Source organism: Colletotrichum fructicola (assembly GCF_000319635.2).
Source record: "Colletotrichum fructicola Nara gc5 chromosome Unknown KSG_Nara_v1_contig02, whole genome shotgun sequence".
NCBI classification, from domain to species: domain Eukaryota; kingdom Fungi; phylum Ascomycota; class Sordariomycetes; order Glomerellales; family Glomerellaceae; genus Colletotrichum; species Colletotrichum fructicola.
Genome location: NW_027094052.1, coordinates 4,738,653 through 4,760,939, shown reverse-complemented (window position 1 = coordinate 4,760,939; position 22,287 = coordinate 4,738,653). Strand labels below are relative to the sequence as shown.

At 57.7% G+C, this 22,287-nt stretch overlaps 6 protein-coding genes across 6 annotated transcripts; 4 read left to right on the top strand and 2 right to left on the bottom strand.

Annotated features, from left to right (window-relative positions):
* Nucleotides 1–1,228: 1,228 nt before the first annotated feature.
* On the top strand, nt 1,229–3,244 carry rglB (Rhamnogalacturonate lyase B; the record flags this gene model as incomplete). The annotated part of the gene is made up of 1 exon (XM_032033111.1): nt 1,229–3,244. One exon carries the CDS (start codon nt 1,229–1,231, stop codon nt 3,242–3,244), a length of 2,016 nt encoding a protein of 671 aa, XP_031887477.1.
* A 4,364-nt stretch (nt 3,245–7,608) lies between these two features.
* Nucleotides 7,609–8,790, top strand: DFG5-0 (Mannan endo-1,6-alpha-mannosidase DFG5; the record flags this gene model as incomplete). Its single annotated transcript, XM_032033112.1, has 1 exon — nt 7,609–8,790. The coding sequence occupies one exon, from the start codon at nt 7,609–7,611 to the stop codon at nt 8,788–8,790; it is 1,182 nt and encodes a 393-aa protein (XP_031887478.1).
* Nucleotides 8,791–10,762: 1,972 nt separating this feature from the next.
* CGGC5_v004074 (uncharacterized protein) lies at nt 10,763–12,388 on the top strand (the record flags this gene model as incomplete). The annotated part of the gene is made up of 1 exon (XM_032033113.1): nt 10,763–12,388. The coding sequence occupies one exon, from the start codon at nt 10,763–10,765 to the stop codon at nt 12,386–12,388; it is 1,626 nt and encodes a 541-aa protein (XP_031887479.1).
* Nucleotides 12,389–13,911: 1,523 nt separating this feature from the next.
* On the top strand, nt 13,912–15,482 carry DDC (Aromatic-L-amino-acid decarboxylase; the record flags this gene model as incomplete). The annotated part of the gene is made up of 2 exons (XM_032033114.1): nt 13,912–13,960; nt 14,038–15,482. The coding sequence occupies 2 exons, from the start codon at nt 13,912–13,914 to the stop codon at nt 15,480–15,482; spliced, it is 1,494 nt and encodes a 497-aa protein (XP_031887480.1).
* Nucleotides 15,483–15,740: 258 nt separating this feature from the next.
* Nucleotides 15,741–16,373, bottom strand: CGGC5_v004072 (uncharacterized protein; the record flags this gene model as incomplete). The annotated part of the gene is made up of 1 exon (XM_032033115.1): nt 15,741–16,373. One exon carries the CDS (start codon nt 16,371–16,373, stop codon nt 15,741–15,743), a length of 633 nt encoding a protein of 210 aa, XP_031887485.1.
* A 949-nt stretch (nt 16,374–17,322) lies between these two features.
* NTE1 (Lysophospholipase NTE1) lies at nt 17,323–22,144 on the bottom strand (the record flags this gene model as incomplete). Its single annotated transcript, XM_032033116.1, has 3 exons — nt 17,323–18,686; nt 18,866–21,807; nt 21,861–22,144. 3 exons carry the CDS (start codon nt 22,142–22,144, stop codon nt 17,323–17,325), a joined length of 4,590 nt encoding a protein of 1,529 aa, XP_031887486.1.
* Between the last annotated feature and the right edge of the window lie 143 nt (nt 22,145–22,287).

The following is a 22,287-nucleotide window of genomic DNA, read 5'->3' as shown; positions in this document are numbered from 1 at the left end:
CACATATATAGGACTATGTGTTTGGGTTTTATCTGACGGCTATGTCTCCGAAGACCCAGTTTCCATTCCGAGAATCGTGAAGTTGCGTCAACCGGTCAACCATGCCAAACCCCATTTCTCGTGAACTTGCCGAGCTTGCAACATTGTCGAGATACCCGCCTGGCAACAGTGCCATCGAATCGTCTCAACAGGAAGGCGCCAACAGACTGAGTTTGCTCTTGCGCTCTTTCTTATGTCCTAATGATAATCGCGCACACCAAAACTTCAATCCCTCCAACGCCGCAAACCCGCTCACATCATCTAATGACATCAACAGCATCCCCAGCAATACATCAACCCAAACCAACGCGTCATTACCAACGAAACCCCCGGCCCCCATACGTGGGAAATTCTCCCGCAGCCCTTCGATGCTATGTTACACCGACGCAACGCCAAAAGCCCAAAGACTCGGGCAAGACGGCAAGGCACTGCAACGTACGTAGGCAGGTCACATTACGGATGCCCCCACACCGCAAAAAAGATGCCTGTCCCCCAAGAGACCGCTCTCTATCTGGCTTTTTTTTCCTTTACTCGCTAGCGCTGGGCTAAACGAGGAAAACCAAATGGCGGTGCCTGGATGGTGTGGCATGCTCGGTGCGTGATGCACCGAAGTGGCCCGGGGAAACCCCAGCTGCCCCCAAAACAAACAGCTCGTGTGCGTGCGGAGAAGCAGGTGTTCCCCGGACGCTCATCTCCAAAGAGGTGGGGTCCCCGCTTCGCCGGTCCAAGAGATGGACCAACCCATGCCCCAATTGGCGAATGACCGCCGTTGAATTTTCACAATCTGCCCGTCGTTCCGGGGAGAGCAGAGCTCATTTCTCCACGCAGGCATGGCCGTCCCTGTCTGTCAATCCACGAGGACAACAAGCGGTGGTAGGTAGGTAGACCAGACGAACACCCCCCCATATTTCTACCGCTTTCCCCAACCTCTCCCTCTCTCTGGGGTGCGGGGGAAATCTCTCCCCTGGGTCCCAGGAAATGACAACACGGAGATGAGTCGCCCGAGGGCCAAGAGACTTGTTGAACCCTCTCCCCAGGCGCGGGTGATCTTCAGTATATAAACAACACCCTCACGCTCGCCGCTCCCACCGGCTCTCGAAGTCTGGTAGACACCCGACGTCCGACGAGTCGAGCCGTCCCCTTCCTTCTCCGTCAAACAGTCGTGTGAACACACACACATACTCACGAGATGCGGCCCTCCATCTTCCGCCGCGCAGGCCTCGGCCTCGCCGTCTCCGCCCTCTCGGCGACGACGAACGCGCTCCTCAACGCAACCGAGACCTCCAACCGGCTCATCATCGCCAACGACCGCCTCCGCGCCGCCATCGCCAAGCCCGGCGGCTCCATCGTCGAGCTCACCCTCGACGGCGTCAACCTCCTCGGCACCCCCTCCGGCGCCACCGGCCAAGGCCCCTACCTCGACTGCTACTGCACCCCCGAGGGCTTCTGGACCCCCGGCTCGGTCGCCCCCGTCTTCGAGCTCTACAACGGCACCGACTCCGCCGGCGTCCCCTACGGCGGCGTCCGCATGTCCGACACCTACGCCTCCACCGGCCAGCTGCTCGAGCAGTACTGGTTCCTCCGCGAGGGCGAGACCGGCCTGCACATGTTCTCCCGCGTCGCCTACCACAACGAGACGGCTCCCTTCTTGCGGAACCTGCAGGAGCTGCGCACCCTGTTCCGCCCCAACGACCCCATGTGGACGCACCTCCTGACCAACCGCGAGCACTACGCGCCCCTGCCGTCCAAGGACGCCGTCGCCAAGCAAGTCGTCGTCCAGGACGCCACCTGGTACCTCGGCAACACCCCCAACGACCCCTACGTCCAGCAGGAGGCCGACTGGTTCACAAAGTACACCTTCCAGGACACCTGGCGCGACATCGACGCCTACGGCATGTTCGCCGACGGCTCCAAGACGGCCGACAACTCCACCTTCGGCGCCTGGATGGTCTTCAACACGCGCGACACCTACTTCGGCGGCCCGCTGCACTCGGACCTGACCGTCGACGGCATCGTCTACAACTACATCTCCTCCAACCACCACGGCGACCAGACGCCCAACATCACAAACGGCTTCGACCGCACCTTCGGCCCCCAGTACTACCACTTCAACCGCGCCCCCGCCGGCACCGACATCCTCGAGCTGCACGCTGAGGCCGCCAAGCTCGCCGACGCCGAGTGGAACGCCGCCTTCTACGACGACATCGCCCACCTCGTGCCCAACTACGTCCCCTCCGCCGGCCGCACCACCTGGAAGCTGCACGTCGACCTCCCGCAGGGCGCGTCCAAGCCCATCGCCGTGCTCGCGCAGAACGGTGTCGACTTCCAGGACAACGTCTTCGACACCAAGGCGTACCAGTACTGGGCCGACGTCGACGCCGACGGCTACGCAACCATCCCCCGCGTCAAGGAGGGCACCTACCGCCTGACCATCTACGCCGACGGCGTCTTCGGGCAGTACGTCAAGGACGACGTCGCCGTCGTCGCGGGCGAGGTGCACACCACGCACGCGCGCTGGCGCGAGGAGACGGCCGGCACGGAGGTCTTCCGCATCGGCACACCGGACAAGAGCTCCGGCGAGTACCGTCACGGCTACGTGCGCGACGCCACGAAGCCGCTTCACCCGGAGGAGTACCGCATCTACTGGGCGCGGTACGACTTCCCGACCGAGTTCCCCGAGGGCGTGCGGTTCAAGGTGGGCGAGGACGACGTCGCCACGGATCTCAACTACGTGCACTGGGCAGCGTTCGGCGGCAAGGGCAACTCGTTCCGGCCGGAGATCTACCTCGGCGACGGCAACGTGAACAACTGGACGCTCGCCTTCGACCTCGAGCAGGCGCAGGTGGAGCGCAAGCGGTACGCGACCTTCACGGTGCAGCTTGCGGGCGCGAAGACGGCGGCGGGCAACACGGACGTCTTCAACGCCAGCGAGCCGCACTCGAACCTCAAGTACACGGTCAATGTCAACGGCAAGGACCTGGAGCCGTGGGTGATCCCGTACTACCAGAGCAGCTCGTGCGCCGTGCGGTCGGCCGTCATCTGCTACAACGTCGCCAACAAGTTCGTCTTCGACTCGAAGCTGCTCAAGACCGGCGAGAACGAGATCGTCCTGAGCCTGCCGTACGGCGCCACGGACTACGAGAGCGCCGTTCTCACGGAGGCCATCTACGTGCAGTACGATGCGCTGCGTCTCGAGATCATGTAGGGACTAAGCTAGGCATGGGAACGCGGGAGATCTATTAATTGTTAATGAGAATAAAAAAAAAAAAAACAGTTCAATCACAGAGGCATTTGCTTTTTCCGGGAAACGTTGTATGCGATGATGTTTCGCGCGTGCCGGGGACCCGGGACTTCTCCGGAGGTGTGACTCAGGTAAGAGACAAAGTGACTTTTGATGTGCGATCGGATCGACGTCTGTTTCACGATTGTCAAAGACAATGAGTGATACGGCCAAGTCGCGTTACGCTGCGAGCTGCGTCTGCGATAAGCCCGACCGGAACACCAAAGACGCGTGGATGTGTTTCCAGGAGGTCCGGCCCAGGGGTCTGTTTTGGCTTGTGATCTGGTTCATACTTTGGCTGTCGCATACAAGTGGGATTTTTGCACATGGTGCTGATCGCATACCCAGAAAAAAAAAAAGGAATCCAATGTTTCAACTTATCGACATTTCAATATGGATCTTTTCTGGGCGGTGGCGGTGGCTGCAATATTCGATATCGAAGCAATATTGCACGACGCCTCGCAAGCTATTGCGCGTTGGTATGGAGTAAGTGGACGGGATGCGGCGTGTCACCTCGATTGACTTTTTTTTTGCCAATAGTCTCTTTGGTTTCGAGGTGTTTTGTTGGCGTCGGAATCACACAGAGACTGACTCTCGCTCGTCTCGGCCGGGTAAGAGGGCCGGCCTTGGGGGAGAGACCGTACGGTCACACTCGGAAACCCGGCTGAGTCCTTGAACGGCGATTGTTGCGCGAACCCGCCTCAGAAATGCGAGCCCGAACGTCAAAGAAGGTTTCGTCATATGGTTTAGCCGCTGCGTTGACAAGCGAGAGCTGAGGCTTGCGGTCGGAAGATTTTGTCTTGGCTGGGCGTATGGGAGCCACGCATTTTGCAGCGTCGAGCACCGCCCGTATGCATGTAAGTTGCTAGGTGCAGGAGGACAGCAGGCAGTCGTAGGATTTACCGTGCTGTGTAGTCGTTTGCTGCTGCGTCTGCTCTGCCGTTGCTGCTGTGCCGCGACATGACATGCCGTGCTTTGCTGAGCTGGCTAGACATGCAGTTACCAAGGTTTAGTGAGCAGTCAGCAGCAACTAGGCCGCTCCCGGCAACGGATCGGCGTCCACGTCTGTCCCGGAAAGCCCAAGATGACGGCCAGTGTTCTGTAGGGCTGCCCTATCTGCAGACGATTGGATACGTGCCTGGCCCTAATGGACAAAAGATCAACGGCAACGACGGGTGAGGCTGGTGCGGCGCATCAATGTCTCTGTGCCTTGCTTGATCAATAGTGCTGGCCCGTGGAACCATCCCCGCGAAATCCTTCGCTCCGTGATGTAAGTATGTGTGCTGACTAGAATAGCATCAGATATCGTCATGGCGGACCAGCGGTGAACAAGGTTGGGCTGTTTGCTTCCTGGGACGCCTGGAGGAAGCTGAGCGGCAAATCCATCGAATAGATTCACTTTCTGCGGCCGTGGGAACCCAGACGAAGTCTAGTAGATGGTGGGTTTCCCCTTTGGAGTGGAGGTGCCATTGTCGCTTGAGATCGCCGGCCACAAGACAGGGTCACGGTTCCATTGAGGCTAATTCGTGATCTTCGACGCCGTAACATCGCATCGCCCGCCGTCCTTGTTGGGGTCACCAGGCTGCCTGTCTGTGCTGCAACCCCGCCACGTCCAGGCCGATGATTCGGAAAATAAGCTGAGCAGCTGCGATGCTGAGATGGACTGGAGTCGCCTGCGATGCAATGACGATCAGGAGCGCAGACGAGCAAAAAAGCGCAGTCCTTTTTGAGATGACATGCTCACGGTGCGAGGAGATGCCGGGCAAGACAAGGAGCGGCCCATCCACCCCGCCGAGAGAGAGGCGAAAGACTGTCAGCCACCTTCCGGCGCTGGGATGGCACTGATGCTCCTGGTGTCTTTGCGGGCAGCATTTTGGCGTTCCGCATGTCGAGGTAATTTTGTTCTGCTACTCGAAACAAAGCGAGCCCTGGCAGTGTCTCGACCCCGACATTCAGGAGAAGAAGAAAGGAAAAATTCTTTTCTTCCCGAGCTCCAGAGGCTCCAGAGGCAGCTCCATCCAGCAAGGGAGGGGTCCACCGCATTGAAAACAGCCGCCTGCGCCGCTGCCGTGGGAAATAAGCTGCTGTCAAGCGTCGAATCGGAGACATGGACGCCGGGGCCATGGTTCTTGGAATGTTCTTGTGTTCTTGGTGTGTTCTTGGGGTAATGGCCTCGTCCTTGTCCTTGTGTGTTTGCCGAGTTTGCCATGCAACATCGTATCGAGTGACTGGTATTGGTATGCATGTCAAAGGGACTTTGTTGAGTGACAGTGCAGTACAGTAGTCAGTCAGGTCGACGAGTCAAGCTGGTGGTCTGTTGAATCACGAACGTCATGCCCGATGCCAATAGTCGGTCTGCGGCTTGGGTTCAGCAACCAGTCGCTGACCACAAGGTTGATGATCCCAGGACGATGCTACGTCAGGGACACGTCCATTAGGTGATGAGAGACGTGGGCGAGGCTGCGATGCTGTAGGATGACGGGAATAATGACCAGAAGGCCTGGATCATGGGAAGGGATCACGGCAGTCGGATTCGAGAGTGTGTGACCAGGCGCCCTCTTCGTAGGTAGTTTGAAGGTGTCTTTTCAGCCAGAGGCAAGGAAGGTTGCGAGTGTAACAATGGGGGAAAGAAGCAGAAGCAAAGATACGTCCCTTCTAACGAGAGCAGCCTCAGATGGCTGGACCAGACGAGAGACGAGGGACGGACCCGCACGTGGCAGTGCGTGCACTACTTAGGTACCTACCCTAGGTGAGGGTAGGTGCGAATACCTACCTCCTTAAGGAAGGCAGCCCCCCCTGTTAGGGGCTGGCCGCGGCAGTCGCAGTGGATCCTCAGCCCAGAGGGGGCCCTTTAAGCCCCTGGCCATAGCATCCATATCCCGTGGATAAGCTCCGGATACCGATCTTTGGGTTCGTTCGGTTCGTCAGACCTCCTGGGGCACCCATCTCAGCTTATCGCCCGATAAGCGGTCCACGGGTACGTATTCTTGGGGCAGGTACATACGGCGTACTAAGCACACCTCAGCCAACACACAGCATAACGTACAATCTTGTCTGAAACACCATTCAACGCCCCAGGCCCAGCTTTCCAAGAACCCAAGCTCCTCTCCTCGCCAACCCTCGTCGTCTTGTCTCCTTTGCTTGCCTCCTGTCTTCTGAGTCCCCCCGATGAACGAGGGCGCTTACCGGAGCAGAAACCAGGACCAGCATCTCTCTCTGTTCTCTTGGTATCTGTATTCCGTCGTATTCAGTGCTGATATTGTCACTGGTCCTGTTACACGCCCCATTCTCTCCCTTCTGTTGCTCTCTCGCAGCTCAGCTCTGACTGTCACTTGAGACTGAGGAACCCTTCTTGCCGCACAGAAGAGACGTTCCCGCCTTCGCGCTTTACCCTTCTCGCCATGATCTCATCCCATCCTCCTCTGGCTGCTCCAAAGACCCATGACCCAGACCCAGGCCCAGGCCCAGGCCCAGGGACACCACCTCGACCAACCCCTGACTGTGATCTTCGGCCTGGCTTTCCAGGTGGCCCCTGTCAGGGCGCAGCCAGCGCCATGCGATGCGCTGGCTCGACGAGAAGCCAGCTCCTGATGCCGACTTCAGATGAAGCCTTGTTTTGTTTTGTGCTTGTTTCTAGGCTGCGAGAAAAGGCACCGCCAAAGACGACCATGGCGCTGTTGTCACCACAGCAGGACCTGGAGGATTCACAACCTGCCATGAGCTGCTGCGCCTGCTCCTGCTGTTGCTGCTGCTTATCCTCTGCCCTTCCCCATGCTCCTCATCCTCAACTCGACCTTGCTCCTGCTGACCTCTACTCTGCTTCCTCCTGCTGTCACTCCAACCAATCTTCCTGCTCCATCATCACTTCCAAATCCGGCTTCAGCTCCACGTCGTCAAGCTCTGCCCTCCCACCTCCTCGACCGACACCCTGCACCCAAAAGATTGGCGTCAAGGATCAGCATCGCTCGCCCTCCCCATCCTCGTCTTGTCCGTACCCGCCTTCCTACCCGCACCCTCGTCCGCTCCATTGTTGCTGTGCCGGTCCACCTGTTCGGAGGGAAGCTGGACAAGGGGCACATGGACCGAAGACCTCGCCCGCTCCTGATATATTTAACATCCCGGCCATCCTCCCCCGGTGTTGGCGTCTCATTGTTCTCGCCATTGCAGCTAATACTTATATCCTCCTCCTCCTCCTCCGCTCGCACTCATCAAACACCAGACGAGAAGCAGAAATATCACAACACGGCTTCGACTCAGTGCTCGCTTCTATATACTTAATAATCGCCAACATGGTCGCCAACATCGGCAGCTTGGCTGCTCGCGTAGTCTTCCTCATGTCTACCCGCCCCATCGCCGAGAGGGCAGACGCCGCCTCTTACACCAGCAACGCTGTCTCCTCTATAAACGTCCTCCAGAATACATGGTACAGCGTCAGCACCGGTCTTTGGGATAATGCCTGGTGGAACAGCGCCAACGCCTTCACAACCCTGGCCGACTTCGCCGACCTCAACCGCGACGCTGCCAACCAGCTCAACATCGGTGGCATCCTCAGAAACACCTTCAACCAGGCCCAAAAGACCACGGCCTCCGTCTCCAAGTCCATGAACGCAGCCGGCCTCGTCACGTCCTCCTACGCCATCACCAAGCGTGACTACCCAACCATCAAGGGTCGCCAGATGAGCGCCCAGGGCTTCCCAAACTTCATCAACGACTTCTACGACGACGAGGGTTGGTGGGCGCTCGGCCTCATCCGAGCGTACGACATCACGACCGACCAGGACTACCTCGACATGGCCAAGCGCATCTTTGCCGATATGCAGGGCGGCGGAAACACCAACTGCAACGGCGGCATCTACTGGAGCAAGGACCGCAAGTACGTCAACGCCATCGCCAACGAGCTCTACCTCGCCGTCGCGGCCTCGCTCGCCAACCGCGTCCCCAGCAACGCCGACTACCTCAACATCGCAAAGTCCCAGTGGACGTGGTTCAAGGCCAGCGGCATGATCAACAGCGCCGGCACCATCAACGACGGCCTCGACGGCAACTGCAAGAACAACGGCGCCAACGTCTGGTCCTACAACCAGGGTGTCGTCCTCGGCGGCCTCGTCGAGCTCAGTCGCGCTACCGGCGACAAGTCCGTCCTGACAGATGCCACCAACATCGCCAAGGCCGCCATCAAGGCGCTGACCGACAGCAACGGCATCCTCCACGACACGTGCGAGCCCAACTGCGGTTCCGACGGAAACCAGTTCAAGGGCATCTTCAACCGCAACCTGCGGTATCTGCAGGCCGTCGCGCCCTCTGATGACTTCAAGACGTTCCTCATCAAGAACGCCGACAGCAACTGGTCCAAGAACCGCGACACCGCGGGCAAGCTCGGCGTCGTCTGGTCGGGCCCTGTCCAGGGAGTCTCCGGCCCGACTCACAGCTCGGCGTTGGACTCCATTGTTGCCGCTATTGCCGTCGCATAATCCCTTTTAGACGCTCTCAGACCGCGGATCATTGAACAGGAGTTTTATTATCATTTTTTCTACTTTTATCTTTTTGGGTTGAACAGGATCGCCAATGGGATATTGGGATACACTCTTTTTCTTTCAACGGCGCACGCAGGGACAGGGAAACGGCTTAGACTCGATCGAGATGGGATACCCTCTGACATGGACACTCCTTTTGGAGCCCGGGGAAACAAAAGACACACAGAAGCCCGGGCGGCGCATGGGGGTTTATTGTTAATGACTCTAATGAGTAATGATACCATAGTTTAGCTGAGCGGTCGTTGGAAACGCGGGCAAATAACATCTCAATAGTATTGAATACACACACCCAAACACAACATGATTGTCAACACCACCAGAATCGTCTTATTGGGTCACAATCTGTGATACACTCCAAACTGTCAAAGTCCCGCCGCCACACCCTCCAAAACGTCAAATGAGTCCCACGGATTCAGGGGAACAATCGACGTTGGGCGCCATGGACGACGGCGTTGGCGGTCGAAGCGACGCGCGCAAGGGTGTGGCTGGATTAGCTCGGCGTGGCTTCACAAAGCCCATATTGAGATTTTCCACAATGCACCGAGCCAAAAGGGAGATCTCCCGTGCCCCCCGATCAGGTTCCCTCCCTCGGGGCAGTTGAACCGGACGAACCTATTTCTGGCTCAATGCTGATCGCTGCCGCTTTAAATTGCCCGACCAAGATCCCTTAGATTGGCGTGTGTTAAGCGGGGGTGGGTGGGCAGAAAGAAAGAAGCATGCAGCAGCAGTGAGGGCGGGAAATGAAATTTGGAGACCATGCATCATCGCCGGATGTTCCTCCCCATGCGAATACTATCGAGGAAAAGGGGGCATATCATGCTTAGAAGCAACAACAACCTTTTGGATCCCGCATGAAAGATGGGAGGACGGTTACGGTCATCGGTGAACCATGGCTTGGCGTGGGGTTCGGATCGAACTTTCAGAGGGGCTTGGGTTCACTCAATGTTTCCTGCAGCAAGTGAGTACATGCCTACATACCCGCCCCGACCTTTTCCTCCCCAACTTCTTGCAAATATCAGCTTGCCTGAACCCCTCATGGGCATTCATCTATTCATTTTGTCTAGCTGCATGTCCGATTTCGTGCAGGCGGAGAGAAGTAAAAGGCCGTTTGTCGGTCATAAGCTACCTTGCCTACCACACGCGTATTCGCCCTACCACTAACACCCTCGCTCTCTTCGCGTTTCATTCAATCAAAATCGAAAGAAAACAAAAAAGCCCCTCGTCACCACATCTCCAAATACCGAGAGAGAACAAAAGAACCCGGTCGCTTCGTATGCCAAACGCAGTGAGACCTTTCGTTTACGCGCCTCCCTTGAGTTGCACAAGAGGCATGCCGCGAGCTGAAGTCCATGACGTATACCTTTTCTGCCAATTCACCCAACCCAAGTGGGCTGGACGGAAATGTACCTCACCTTGTCTCGGGATCCTCGGGATGAACCCTCGCGGCGCGGTGAACATGCAATGATGAAATAGAGTGCGCGCCCATCGCGCCCGCGCAGCGCGCGCGTGTCTCTCTACTTTTGTACATTCCTCTCACACACCCTCAAAACACAGAGTAAGAGACGTTGTGTTTCCTGAGACGAAGCAGCTAGAAAAAGGTTGTTTCATCCCAACCCGCGCCCACACGTCTCTTGTCCAACCTCGAACTCCCATCATCCCTCCCACGGTGTGCGCCCCATGCTTTCGTAAACGACAAGCCACCCCAAATCCCGCGCGCGCCCATCTTTCCTCCGCACCCCCGTCTCATCTTCAGCTTCAGTTGAACTACCAACTTTGGTCCGAACATCGGCGTCTCGCCTGGTGAGACGTGTCGCGGGGCGGGCCTTCAGAGAGAGCGGGTGCTCGAGCCTTTCACGGCACACACACATCCACACAAAACACAAAACACACAAGACACCACACTTCCACAATGACAGCCGCCGCATCCTCAGACCCCTTCGGCCAAGTCCTCAAGAACCTGTCCCTGATCGCCCTCAGCCTCATCTTCCTCCCGCTCGACACCGCCATCCTCCTCGCGTGCTATGCGTACCAGCGTCTCCTGGGGCGTCCCGCCCGGGACCCCCTCCCTCCTCCTCCCACCGGAGACCAACACCAGCACACCCCACCACCCCGGCCCGCGCGGACGATCCTCGTCACAGGCGTCGGTATGACAAAAGGCCTCGCCCTGGCCCGTCTGTTCCACCGCCAAGGCCACCGCGTCCTGGGCGCCGACTTCTCCCCCCTCGCGGCGGGCAGCAGGTCCCGCGCCCTCGCCTCCTACCATGTCCTCGCCCGCCCGTCCGCCGCCCCCGGCGGCGCCGACCCGTACCTCGACTCCGTCCTGCGCATCGTCCGCTCCCAGAACGTGGACCTCTGGGTGAGCTGCTCCGGCGTCGGGTCCGCGGTCGAGGACGGCGTCGTCAAGGAGGTCGTCGAGGCCCGCACGGCGTGCCGGGCCGTGCAGTTCGACATCGCCGCCACGCGCACCCTCCACGAGAAGGACGCCTTCATGAACCACACGCGCGACGTCGCCGGGCTGCCCGTGCCCGAGTCGTACCTCGTCACGAGCCGCAACGAGATGATTGCTGCGCTCGAGGACGCCGCGGGGCTGTCCCTGTCGTCGGCGTCCGTCCCGTCATCCGACGAAAACGACAAGACGATGACGTCGCAGAAGTCTAGCGACAACAGCAAGAAAAAGAAGAAGCGTTTCATCGCCAAGGCCGTGGGCCTCAACGACCGGGGCCGCGCCGACATGACCCTCCTCCCGCTGCCCACGGAGAAGCAGACGTACGACTTCGTCTACCGCCTCGAGTGGCTCGGCATGTCGGACAAGCAGCCCTGGCTGCTGCAGGAGTTCATCGACGGCGACGAGTTCTGCACGCACTCCCTCGTCGTGCGCGGGCAAGTGCGCGCCTTCGTGGCGTGCCGCTCCGCCGAGCTGCTGATGCACTACGCCGCGCTGCCGGCAGACTCGGCGCTGTCGCGGGCCATGCTGGAGTTCACGCGCGCGCAGGCCGCCAGCTTCGGGGACCGGTTCACGGGGCATCTGAGCTTTGATTTCATGGTTGATCGGGCTGATGTGAAGGCGGAGACGCCGGAGCAGATCACGCTGTATCCGATCGAGTGCAACCCGCGCGCACACACTGCTGTCGCGCTGTTCGGGGACACGCCGGAGCTGGTGGGGCAGTATCTTGCCGTGTTAGACGGAGGCGGGGACGGGGCCGGAGATGGGGCGGCGGAACCGGCGGTTGTGACCCCGCAGGAGCCGGGTAAAAAGTACTACTGGATTGGGCACGATTTGGTCACGCTCTTCCTCCTTCCCACCCTGCGTCTGCTGCTGCTCCGCACGTCTTTTAGAGAATACGTGCGCTCGGTTTGGGCGTTTGCGGAGCATGTGCTGTTCTGGAAGGATGGCACTTTTGAGGTGTGGGATCCTCTGCCGGCGTGGTGGTTGTACCACGTCTACTGGCCAATGACGTTCTGGGACTGCTTGGTCAACGGAAGGAGCTGGAGCAGGATGAACGTCAGCACGACCAAGATGTTTGAGTGCGATTGAGCAATTTTGCAAAAAAGAAGCTCTCGCAAGCCCGAAGATCCGTGTTGTAGTCCATGTTTAGATGACGACAAGTCAAATGTTTTGTGGACCAACTCTCAACCACACGAACTTGCCTCTGAACGCAGCAAGAAAATCACCAACCCACATCTCGAAATTCTGGCAGTATTCCCTCGCCCACGCCTGCACGGTCCCCGATATTGATTTCATAACCTACCTTGGCCTCTCTTCCCGTAGAATAAGCGGAAGCTGACAGTCGGGGACATGTCACCAATGACCGCCTCCGGTCTTTCCTGTACAGCGAGACAACGCTGAGGTGTCCGTGCTTTGTGAGGAAGTCACCAGTTTCCAATTGCCTAACCGTGATTTGTACGGTGAAACAGACTGTCTTTGACCTTGTCCCATTCTTTCTTATGAGGTGCTAAGTTGTAGCAAATTCAGCCACTCGCCAAAGTTCTCTCGTCGCCCCTACTCGCACAGGCTCCACGTCAACGTTGACACCCATGATCATTCTCTAAGATGAGATATTGTCCCATTCTTCTTGAACGATATTGCAAGGCCCCAAAATATCAGGTTGTGGCCGACTCCCTTCTTTTCTAGAATGGAATACAAATTTCGAACCAAAGGGCTGCGTCTGCTAACACCGTCCCAATCATCTGGACATTGGTGGTGTTATGCCACCTCTTGTTGTCATACGAGTTGCCCAACTGGGTAATTCTCACCACCCAAACCGAATGCCACGTGGAGAACGTGAGATGGACGAGGATAACAAATAAAGCACTCTGAATGGCGAATGAGAAGCTGATCGGTGAGTTGTTCCTTTCACGTAGACCTGGCGACATCGATACCCAGCTTGCATGTCGGTCACGACCGTGGTGGCTTGATGCGTGGACAGCTCGGAATTCTTGACGACAAATCCCGATGCATCGGAAAGCCTAGCTCGTCAAACAAGGGCGCAAAATTGATTTAAAGTCGACAATCCCACCAGGTTTTGATCTCCTTGTACGCCCTGCAACAGTCCACATACTCGATCTCCCGCACCCAATGGCGGGGCAGTCCGTCGACGTCGAAACCAACAACACCGATTCCGAGCCCCCTTCCGCGCATTCCGAAGGGTCTTCCGAGTCCACGCCAACACCACCTTGACGTCCTCCCGCGCGGCACTTTACCGTCTACCTATGGGAAAGCACATCTGATACCCACCATGTCGAACTTTTGGGGACCGTAAAGACTGGAAAGAGTGGGGTCGTGAGCAGAAGCATGGGAAACATGCAACTTGGCTAATCCCGGCCGTTTGGACTTTTGGAGGGGTAGAGGGGCACGCAACCAGGGGCAGCACACAGCACAATTGACTTCATCTCATGTGAGCTTTTCTCTCACACTGGGGAAGAAAAAAAGGTGTCATTCACATAAATACCTTCATCCGCAAACTTCAACTTCAACTTCAACTGCGGTGTCCGCGCATTCCGGTCAACCAACTCGCGCAACTCATACACCAGCATCACCAAGAAGGCAAACTCCCCAAAATGGACTCATCTGAATTCCGCTCCGCGGCCCAGGAGGTCGTGGAAGACAGTAAGATCCTCACATACTTACGCCCCTCTCCCATCACCTCAAACACTCAAAACAGCACAACTAACACAGGACCGCAGTCACGAAATACTATGACACAATCACGTCCCAGCCCAAGGTGCTCCCGTCCGTAACGCCGGGCTACCTCCGCCCCCTCCTCCCGGCGTCCGCCCCCGAGGCCCCGGAGCCGTGGTCCGCCATCCACGCCGACCTCCAAGCCCACATCGTGCCGGGAATCACCCACTGGCAGTCCCCCTCCTTCCACGCCTTCTTCCCCTGCTCCTCCTCCTACCCGGCCATGCTCGCCGAGCTCTACTCCAACGCCTTCAACGGCGCCCACTTCAACTGGATCTGCTCCCCGGCCGTCACCGAGCTCGAGACCATCGTCCTCGACTGGCTCGCCCAGCTGCTCGCCCTGCCCCCCGCCTACCTCTCCACCGCGCCCACCCGCGGCGGCGGCGTCCTCCACGGCACCGCCTCCGAGGCCATCCTCACCGTCATGGTCGCCGCCCGCGACAAGTTCCTCCGCCAGGCCACCGCCCACCTGCCCGAGGACTCGGAGGAGAAGGAGGAGGAGACCTGGCGCCTGCGCTCCAAACTCGTCGCCCTCGGCTCCGAGGCCGCCCACTCTTCCACCAAGAAGGCCGCCCAGATCCTCGGCGTCCGCTTCGCCACCGTGCCCGCCCCCGCATCCGCCGGCTACGCCATGTCCGGCCCCGCCCTCCAATCCACCGTCGCCGCCCTCCGCGCAAAGGGCCTCGAGCCCTTCTACCTCACCGCCACCCTCGGCACCACCGACACCTGCGCCATCGACGACTTCCCCGGCATCAGCGAGGCCCTCTCCTCCGACAGCGACAAGATCTGGGTCCACGTCGACGCCGCCTACGCCGGCTCCGCCCTCATCCTGCCCGAGCACCAGCACCTCACCCCGCCCCTGGCCTCCTTCCACTCCTTCAACATCAACCCGCACAAGTGGATGCTCACAAACTTTGACTGCTCCGCCCTCTGGGTCCGCGACCGCGCCTGGCTCGTCGAGAGCCTGAGCATCAAGCCCGCCTACCTGCGCAACCAGTTCTCCGAGGCCGGCCTCGTCACCGACTACCGCGACTGGCAGATCCCCCTCGGCCGCCGCTTCCGCTCCCTCAAGCTGTGGTTCGTCCTGCGCGCCTACGGCGCCAGCGGCATCCGCGCCCACCTGACGCGCGGCATCTCCATGGGCGAGCGCTTCGCCGAGATGCTCAAGGCCCGCGCCGACCTGTTCGAGATCGTCACCGGCCCGCGGTTCGCGCTGGTCGTGTTCACATGCGGCAAGCAGGGCGCGAGCACTGAAGAGAGAAACAAGGTCACCGAGGCGGTGCTGGAGGGCATCAACGGCAAGGGCGAGATTTACCTCACGCCCACGGTGCTGCACGGCACGTACGCTATCAGGATGTGCACCGGCAGCAGCCAGGTCATCGAGGAGGAGCATGTGAAGAAGGCGTTTGACATTTTGGTCGCTGCGACCGAGGCTGAGTTGGCAAAATAGATGATAAAATATTTTGGACATGTTTATATTCATAGATATGCTAGACCGTAATGATGCGGTAAAAAAAATCGACACCTTTCTACATCTAGCTTCCAATGCCTCTCTGTTCCTGTCTTTTGTTTCTGTAAATATCCAATTTCGTAATTTAAAAAAATGTGCTATGCTCCGTTGATGCTTCCCGTAATGTATTGGTCGTAATTTCGTGTAATGATATTGTGTGTTGTGACATCTCTGTGTCGAGCGTTTCTCCCGTCGTGATCACCAGTTCGAATAACCTCTCGACCTCGAACCGGGGTTGCTTCTGCTGCGTGTGTGATCATCGTACCGTCTGCCGTACCCATAATCGCGATCAAACTGATCGACCGCTCGCACATACTCCCTCTCATCCCTCATAACATTCAGCCCCTTGATCGACTCGGGCGCTCGGGCCGGTTCACGGCTGTAATCCCTCGCAGCCCGAATGGCCTCCCGCTCTTCATAGTACCGGTCCCAGTACTCGTCCTCGTCTTCGTCGCGGCGACTCCTGTCGTCCCTCCTCTCATCTCGATCATACCTCGAACCCCGCGTGGAGCCTCGAGCGGACTCCCTCGCAGATTCCCTCGCAGACCCAGCGACGCTCTGCGTGGCCCTCCTGGGCCTTGACCTCGACTCCCTGTCTCTCCGCCTCTCCTCGCGACGATCCTCCTCCTCATGCCTTTCGTCGCACTTCTTCAGCGACTTGTCAATACCAAACATGACCGTGGCTCCAATCATGCCGAGAGCAATCGCCTGGCCCCAGTCGAAGCCAGGGCTCTCCTTTTCCATGGTCTTCCGCATCTTGCGATGCTCCGGGTCGGCGGTCCATGGTCGCGGATCGGGAGGTAGAAGCTTGCCCGGCTTGACCTTGACCATTTTCGTAATATTACTTTTTCAACGGTGTAGAGAAGGTTTTGTTTGATGTGGGGTGGGCTTGGGTCGGGTCCGGTTTATGCTCTGCGTCTTAGCCAGACCATCAAGCTCAAACGGCGTCGATATCGGTTGGTTCTTAGTGCAAGAGACAAGTGCAGATCCGCTGTGCCGCCGGAGCTGTACCTGTCATATATAAGAATCTGAAGGATTGCAGGTGGCTTGCTTTCGCCCAGGAACGGATCAAGACAAAATATGCAGGAGAAGCAAGTTGGTGTTGTCGATGGATGAAGGGGTGGGTTGCACTTTTATTGCACTTTGGCCCCAACAACAATCCGAAAAATGAGGACAGCACCGGAAATTTATTTCTCAGTGACAGTTCACCGCTGGCATTCCCCCGCACCCTGAGCTGACATCCAATATGGCGACTGCCGGGGACTCGGGAGCTTCCCCATTGGGCTCCGGGCAGAAGCTTGTCGTCATGTTAGCTGCATGATGTCATGGGGTCGACCCAGAAGAATGCGCTCGCCCGCCCGCCCTTCGAAACCCGCCAAGCCGTTGACGTCAGGGCGTTGCTACATCTGGCCAAAGCTCCCGGGACGGTACCCACACTGCCCCCCGCTGCCTTTGAGCCGCCAGTAGTCTTTGCAGCTGCTTAGCACACAGCTCCAAAGCCAATTGTAAAAGATCGTAAGACCAGCTGCTGCTACCAACACCACCGTTGGGCATCGCCTATTGTCTTAGCCACGCGGAACAGGGCAAGGATTCCCCTGATTCTCGATTGGACCCTGAAGCTGCCGGTCTGGCCCGACGACGGCAAATGCGGGAACAAATGAGGCCCTTCCGATGCCAGTCACATATGTTAGGGCGAGAGAATGTTGAGACAATTTCGAAAATGCAGAGGTGGTATCATTTCATGAGCTTCGTGTCGGCGTCTAGGGTTTGTTCTGCTGATCTAAATGCTTGCTCTTCGCGGCGCCATCGTCCTCCGCATCGCCTTCTTGGCCTCCGTCTCCTCCATCAGAGGCAGAACACCGTCTTCTCTAAGCTTCTGCAAAAAGTCTTGTCCGTACTTGTATCCCATCTGGTACAGCTCGTCGAACTTGCCAAAGTCGAGCGTCCCATAGTCATCAATCGGAGGCCGCATGTAAAAGCAGCCAGGCATCGTTTTGGCCCGTTCCAGAGCATCGACGCTAGACACGTAGGCCAGTCTAGCCTGGATCTCGGCCAACGTTGGCGGGTTGGGTGTACCCGAAAACGGGTTCCACCTGTTCCAAAACGCCCACACTCCCGACAGCGAATCACCGTACGCCTGTGGCGTGTCGTCGTCAAGGGCGCCTACGTCCACTGCAAAGATGGTGTCTACCCCCAGCCTCTTCATGTGCGAGACCGTCAGATTGTCAATGTAGCCACCGTCGAGAAGCATGCTCCCCTCGTCACACAGCGGTGGAAGCAGGCCAGCCAATGACATGGACGCACGGACGTACCTCCATGCGTAGCCGCTGGTGTGGTACTCTATTCTGCTCTTGCTAATGTTCGTGGTGTTGCAGTAGTATTCGAGCCAGAAGTCTTCGATCTGGGTCTTGCCGAATGTCTTGAAGATACCACGATTGAACTCGTGTCCTGTCGTATACGACGCCGTGGGGTATGTCAGATCCAGCGCGAAACGCCACATACTGGCCATGCGGCCCGAGAACTTCTTGGCAAGGCCGAAGATGGGCACAACGTCGGCGTGGCGGGCATATAGGGCGCCGATGAAAGAGCCGATTGACGTGCCGCCGACAACGTCGATGGGAATGCCTGCTTCTTCCATAGCCTGGATGATGCCAATATGCGTGATGCCTCTGGCTCCGCCGCCTCCTAGGACGAGACCAACAGACTTTCCACACAGGCGCCTTGCCAGACGATGGAAGTCGCCCTTGTATGGCGCGTCTGGAGAGTAGAAGGGACTATTGCGGACCTTTCTGGACGTGTACTTTTGAATCTCTGCTTGGATGATCTGGACCCTCTCCTTCAAGGTGGTGCTCGTACGCTTGGAAGGTGGGTGCACCGGCATAATGTTCGCACCCAGTGGCATCTGGACGTGGTAGTGGCCACCATTGATCCACATGCGATTCCTCAACCACGCTCTGGTGAGACCTGAAGGAGAGTAGCGTTCGCCGTGGAGGAGAACGAGAAGCTTTCTCGCGGTGGACTTCATTCCCAACATGAACCGTTCGTACTCCCCGATTTCGGGTGAGCCATCGCCAAGGCCAACCAGTAGAATGCAATCGGCCTGAGTGATGCAGGTCTGGGTCCATGGGGAGTTGACGTTGGTATCTGACCATTGGTTAGCAACGTGTCCAGGTAGTCATCGCAACAAAATGGTAAATAGTGATTGTCCAATCAGGAAAAAATTAGAGTTAATGTTTGGCCTTCAGCGGTCTTGCCTCGGGAAACAGAGTTGTTCATCATAAAGGACGCGGAACGAAATGGGAGAGGGAAAGAAAAATGCCTACCTGCGACATAGACCACCAGGCCATACTTCTCCTCCAGATCGGCCAGGTACTGAGAGAGCTTGAGTTTGCCCATCTTGTTGAAGGCATGCTTGCCTAGGTGGTTCAAGATAGCAGACTGGTTGAGAGAGGTCGCCCCATTTGCGGGGCCGACCTGAGCCAGAGCATTCATCAATCGGTTGCCGAACTCAACGACGGGGACGCCGGAAGTCACCGGTAAGACAGCAACGGTCCTCAAGTTGAGGGATGAGGAACCTTTGCTGATTGAGTTGACGCCACCTGCCTCCTTAGACAACAGTTGGGAGGGGTCATCAACAAGATTGCGCATGCGCGATGCGATAATCTTCGAGATCTTGATGGTGATGTTGGGATGCTCCTGAGCCAGACTGTTGAAGAGCGTGCGGGGAAACTTGACGAGCTCAGTCTGACGGATGGCATGCAGAGTTCCGGGCCGTACAGACTCTGTGAGGACCTCCAACTCTCCGACACTCTCGCCCTGACCGAACTCTGCCCGAACACTGACACCGCCATCCTTCTTCTCCTGAACAAGCCGAAGTCGTCCGTTGAGAACGATGTGGATGGCCTCGCTCTCGTCTCCCTCGTGGAAGATGACTTGACCGGCATCGACTTGTTCCCAGTCGAGAGCAAAGTCGATGTGCATGATCAGGCGAGGAAGAAGGCTCGTGAGTCGCTTGGCCATCGTAAGCAAAACGATAGGGTAGCGGTCGGCGATTCTCTCAATGGTTGACCGTGGCAGAAAGCCAACGTAGACATCAGTCTTCGCAACAACATCGATGAATGATCGATATGACGACACTGTACCCACGTAACCAGCGAGTCCACCGGGCTTGATCAGGGACACGCTGCGGCGAACAGGTTGCTTCTTCTTCGTGTCTCCAGCCTTTCCTGCCCCGAGCAGGTTGACAGAAGAGTAAGCTGGAGATCCATCCATGGCCAGGTAGTCAGCATGGAGAGAAGTCCTGCTGGATGAATGCAAAATGTCGGCGGACGAGTCTTCATTCGTGGTGCAAATGTCAAGGAATCCGTCGATGACATAGTACAGCCCAGGGTTACGCTCGCCCTGCTCAACCAGAACGGATCCCTTGGGGAAGAAAACGATCTCGACATCGTCCTTCATGTCATTAGCCAGCAGGTGCGCGTTCGGTGGAGTGTTTAAAGTGAACCCCCCGGAAGTCAACGATTCCGTGTCACCGTCTCCAGAGGATTCGAAAGGGCCCATCAGACCAAACGCGTTGTTGCCGAGGCCAACTCTCTGACGACGCTGGTCGTAGGAGAACAGTCTGGGAGATCCTTCGACCGACTCGGCCTCGCGCGAGACACTGCCACCGCTGCCTAAGCCGATCGCCTTGAACATGCACTCCAGTATTGACTGACGGAAAAGGTTGTCCTCGTCAAGTGAGTCGCGACCGTCGATCGAGATCCGCGGATGCTTCTGAGCATGGAACGGGTTGAAAGACCGTTGAGCAAGAGGACTTGTCCCCTCGTGACGAAGAGCGTCAGCAACCTGGTCGATGTCGGCAGTGGTGGAAGTGCCGGGCCTGTGACCACCCGTGCGAGCAAATTGGATGTTTGCCAGCAAATCGCCAGGGCTCGGAGTGTGCGTGGAGGAGCGCTCTCTGGGAGGCGCGATTGTCGTAGCAACTTGGGAGAACGACCTCTCCTTGGTGCTCATGGAATGGATCATTGCATCCTTCCGCAGAGTCGACGTTGACTTACGACGACGATGAGCGTTCGCGTTGTGTAGAGCAATGCCCTTGCTCTCAAGCTCACCACCAACGCGCTCACGCTCACGATTGAACTTTTCTTTCAGGCGCTCAAGCGCATCACCCCGAAGCATGTTGGGCAACTGGCAGGTGGTGAAGGAGAGCATGTTCTTCTCCGTCTGGAGCACCTCCCCGGTGAGTCCGAGATAGTTGTACGCAGTCGCGAGTGTTACTCTCTGAAAACGAGAAAGGATGACCTGGACGATGTGGGAAGTCGCCTTAGGGTAGACCTTGGTCAAGCGTCGGAAAGCGCTGGCCGGGATAATTGCAATGGTCGTGTCGACAGTCGCCCTCGCAATGATATCTGGATGGGCCGAGCCAGAAGTTGCGCGGCTCTGGAGCGGTGGGCGTTTTGGTGCACGCGCGCTGCCAGGAGCGCTACCGCTGCTTGGGTTGTCGAGAGAAATGGGAGGTATTCTCGCGCTGGCTGGCGTCGGGGTGACAGATCGCTTCGGCGGCTCCTCAATCTTCACGCCAGGCTTCTCATCGGCGGATTCCGCGAATTGAGGTGTCATCTGATACGGGCTTGCAGGGTCAGATGGCATACGCCGGAAACCAGCGTTGCGTGGAAACGGAGAAGTTCTCAGTCCAGCGCTCCCAGCACTAGGCTCAGGAGTATCGTCTTCCGTTGTTCGAAGCTTGACATCCTCAGTGAACAGAGACATAATGGAGAACAAGGACGACATGGGAGCGCCGTTGCGGACTTCAGTGAGCAGCTGGTATCGCTGATGTCCTGCAGGAGAGATGTCTTCCTCAGCAGGATAGCCAGACTCGAAGCTCTCGCAAGGATCAGGCTCCATGGTTCTGGCATTTCGGCCAGATTTGACAAAAATCTCCACGAGCCCGTCGACGACGATGCAAAAGCCCTTCTCGTCTTCCAGGTTGAAGGTCTCGCCGGCAATGAGCTTGCGAGTCTGCATGCTGCGGGTCAACTCATGGAAGACCTGTCGCTCCAAGTACCCGAAGATTTTGATAGCGCTCAAGAACTCATCCAGATAGCTGGATAAGCCGGCCTTTTTGCCCTCTTCGTGGGTGTCGGGGAATAGGTCAACGTCTGGCTCCTTCCTCTGAGGCTCCGGGGGAAGCCGAGAGTACATGTTCAGGATGCGATAGCGCACTACCCAACTGACTGCGGATATGATGGCGACCATGATAACCATTCTGCGGGGAGTCAGCAACAGGCTCCCATATAGCAAGGCAAGCAGGACGCGTACAATGTGGTGGCGTTCATCGTCACGGTCCAACTCGTCGAGAACAAAGTAAAGAGCAGAGTAGGTATCGTGATGGTCACGATGCGAATAGCCCAATACAGGATCGAGGAGATCAAGGACAGAATGGCGAGGATCAACCGCCCCAGGAGCCCCAACCAGCTGGACGATCCCTGGGCGGCGACGACCTCCTGCGCGCGCGTGAAGGCGGACGGGAGCACCTCCGGAGAGGTGCTCATTGTGGCCGACACGGCGTCAGAGATGGCGCTCGATATGTCGGCGGACGACATGACTGCTGCTGCGATTGGTGACTGCGGCTGCGGTTTTGCGACGAAACAACGACAAGAGGATGTTGTTGTTCAGCATAGCGCGCGCGAGAAAAGACCAGATCACATGGTTGAGCGCGTCCCTCGGGGCTAGCAGAGCCGGGCCG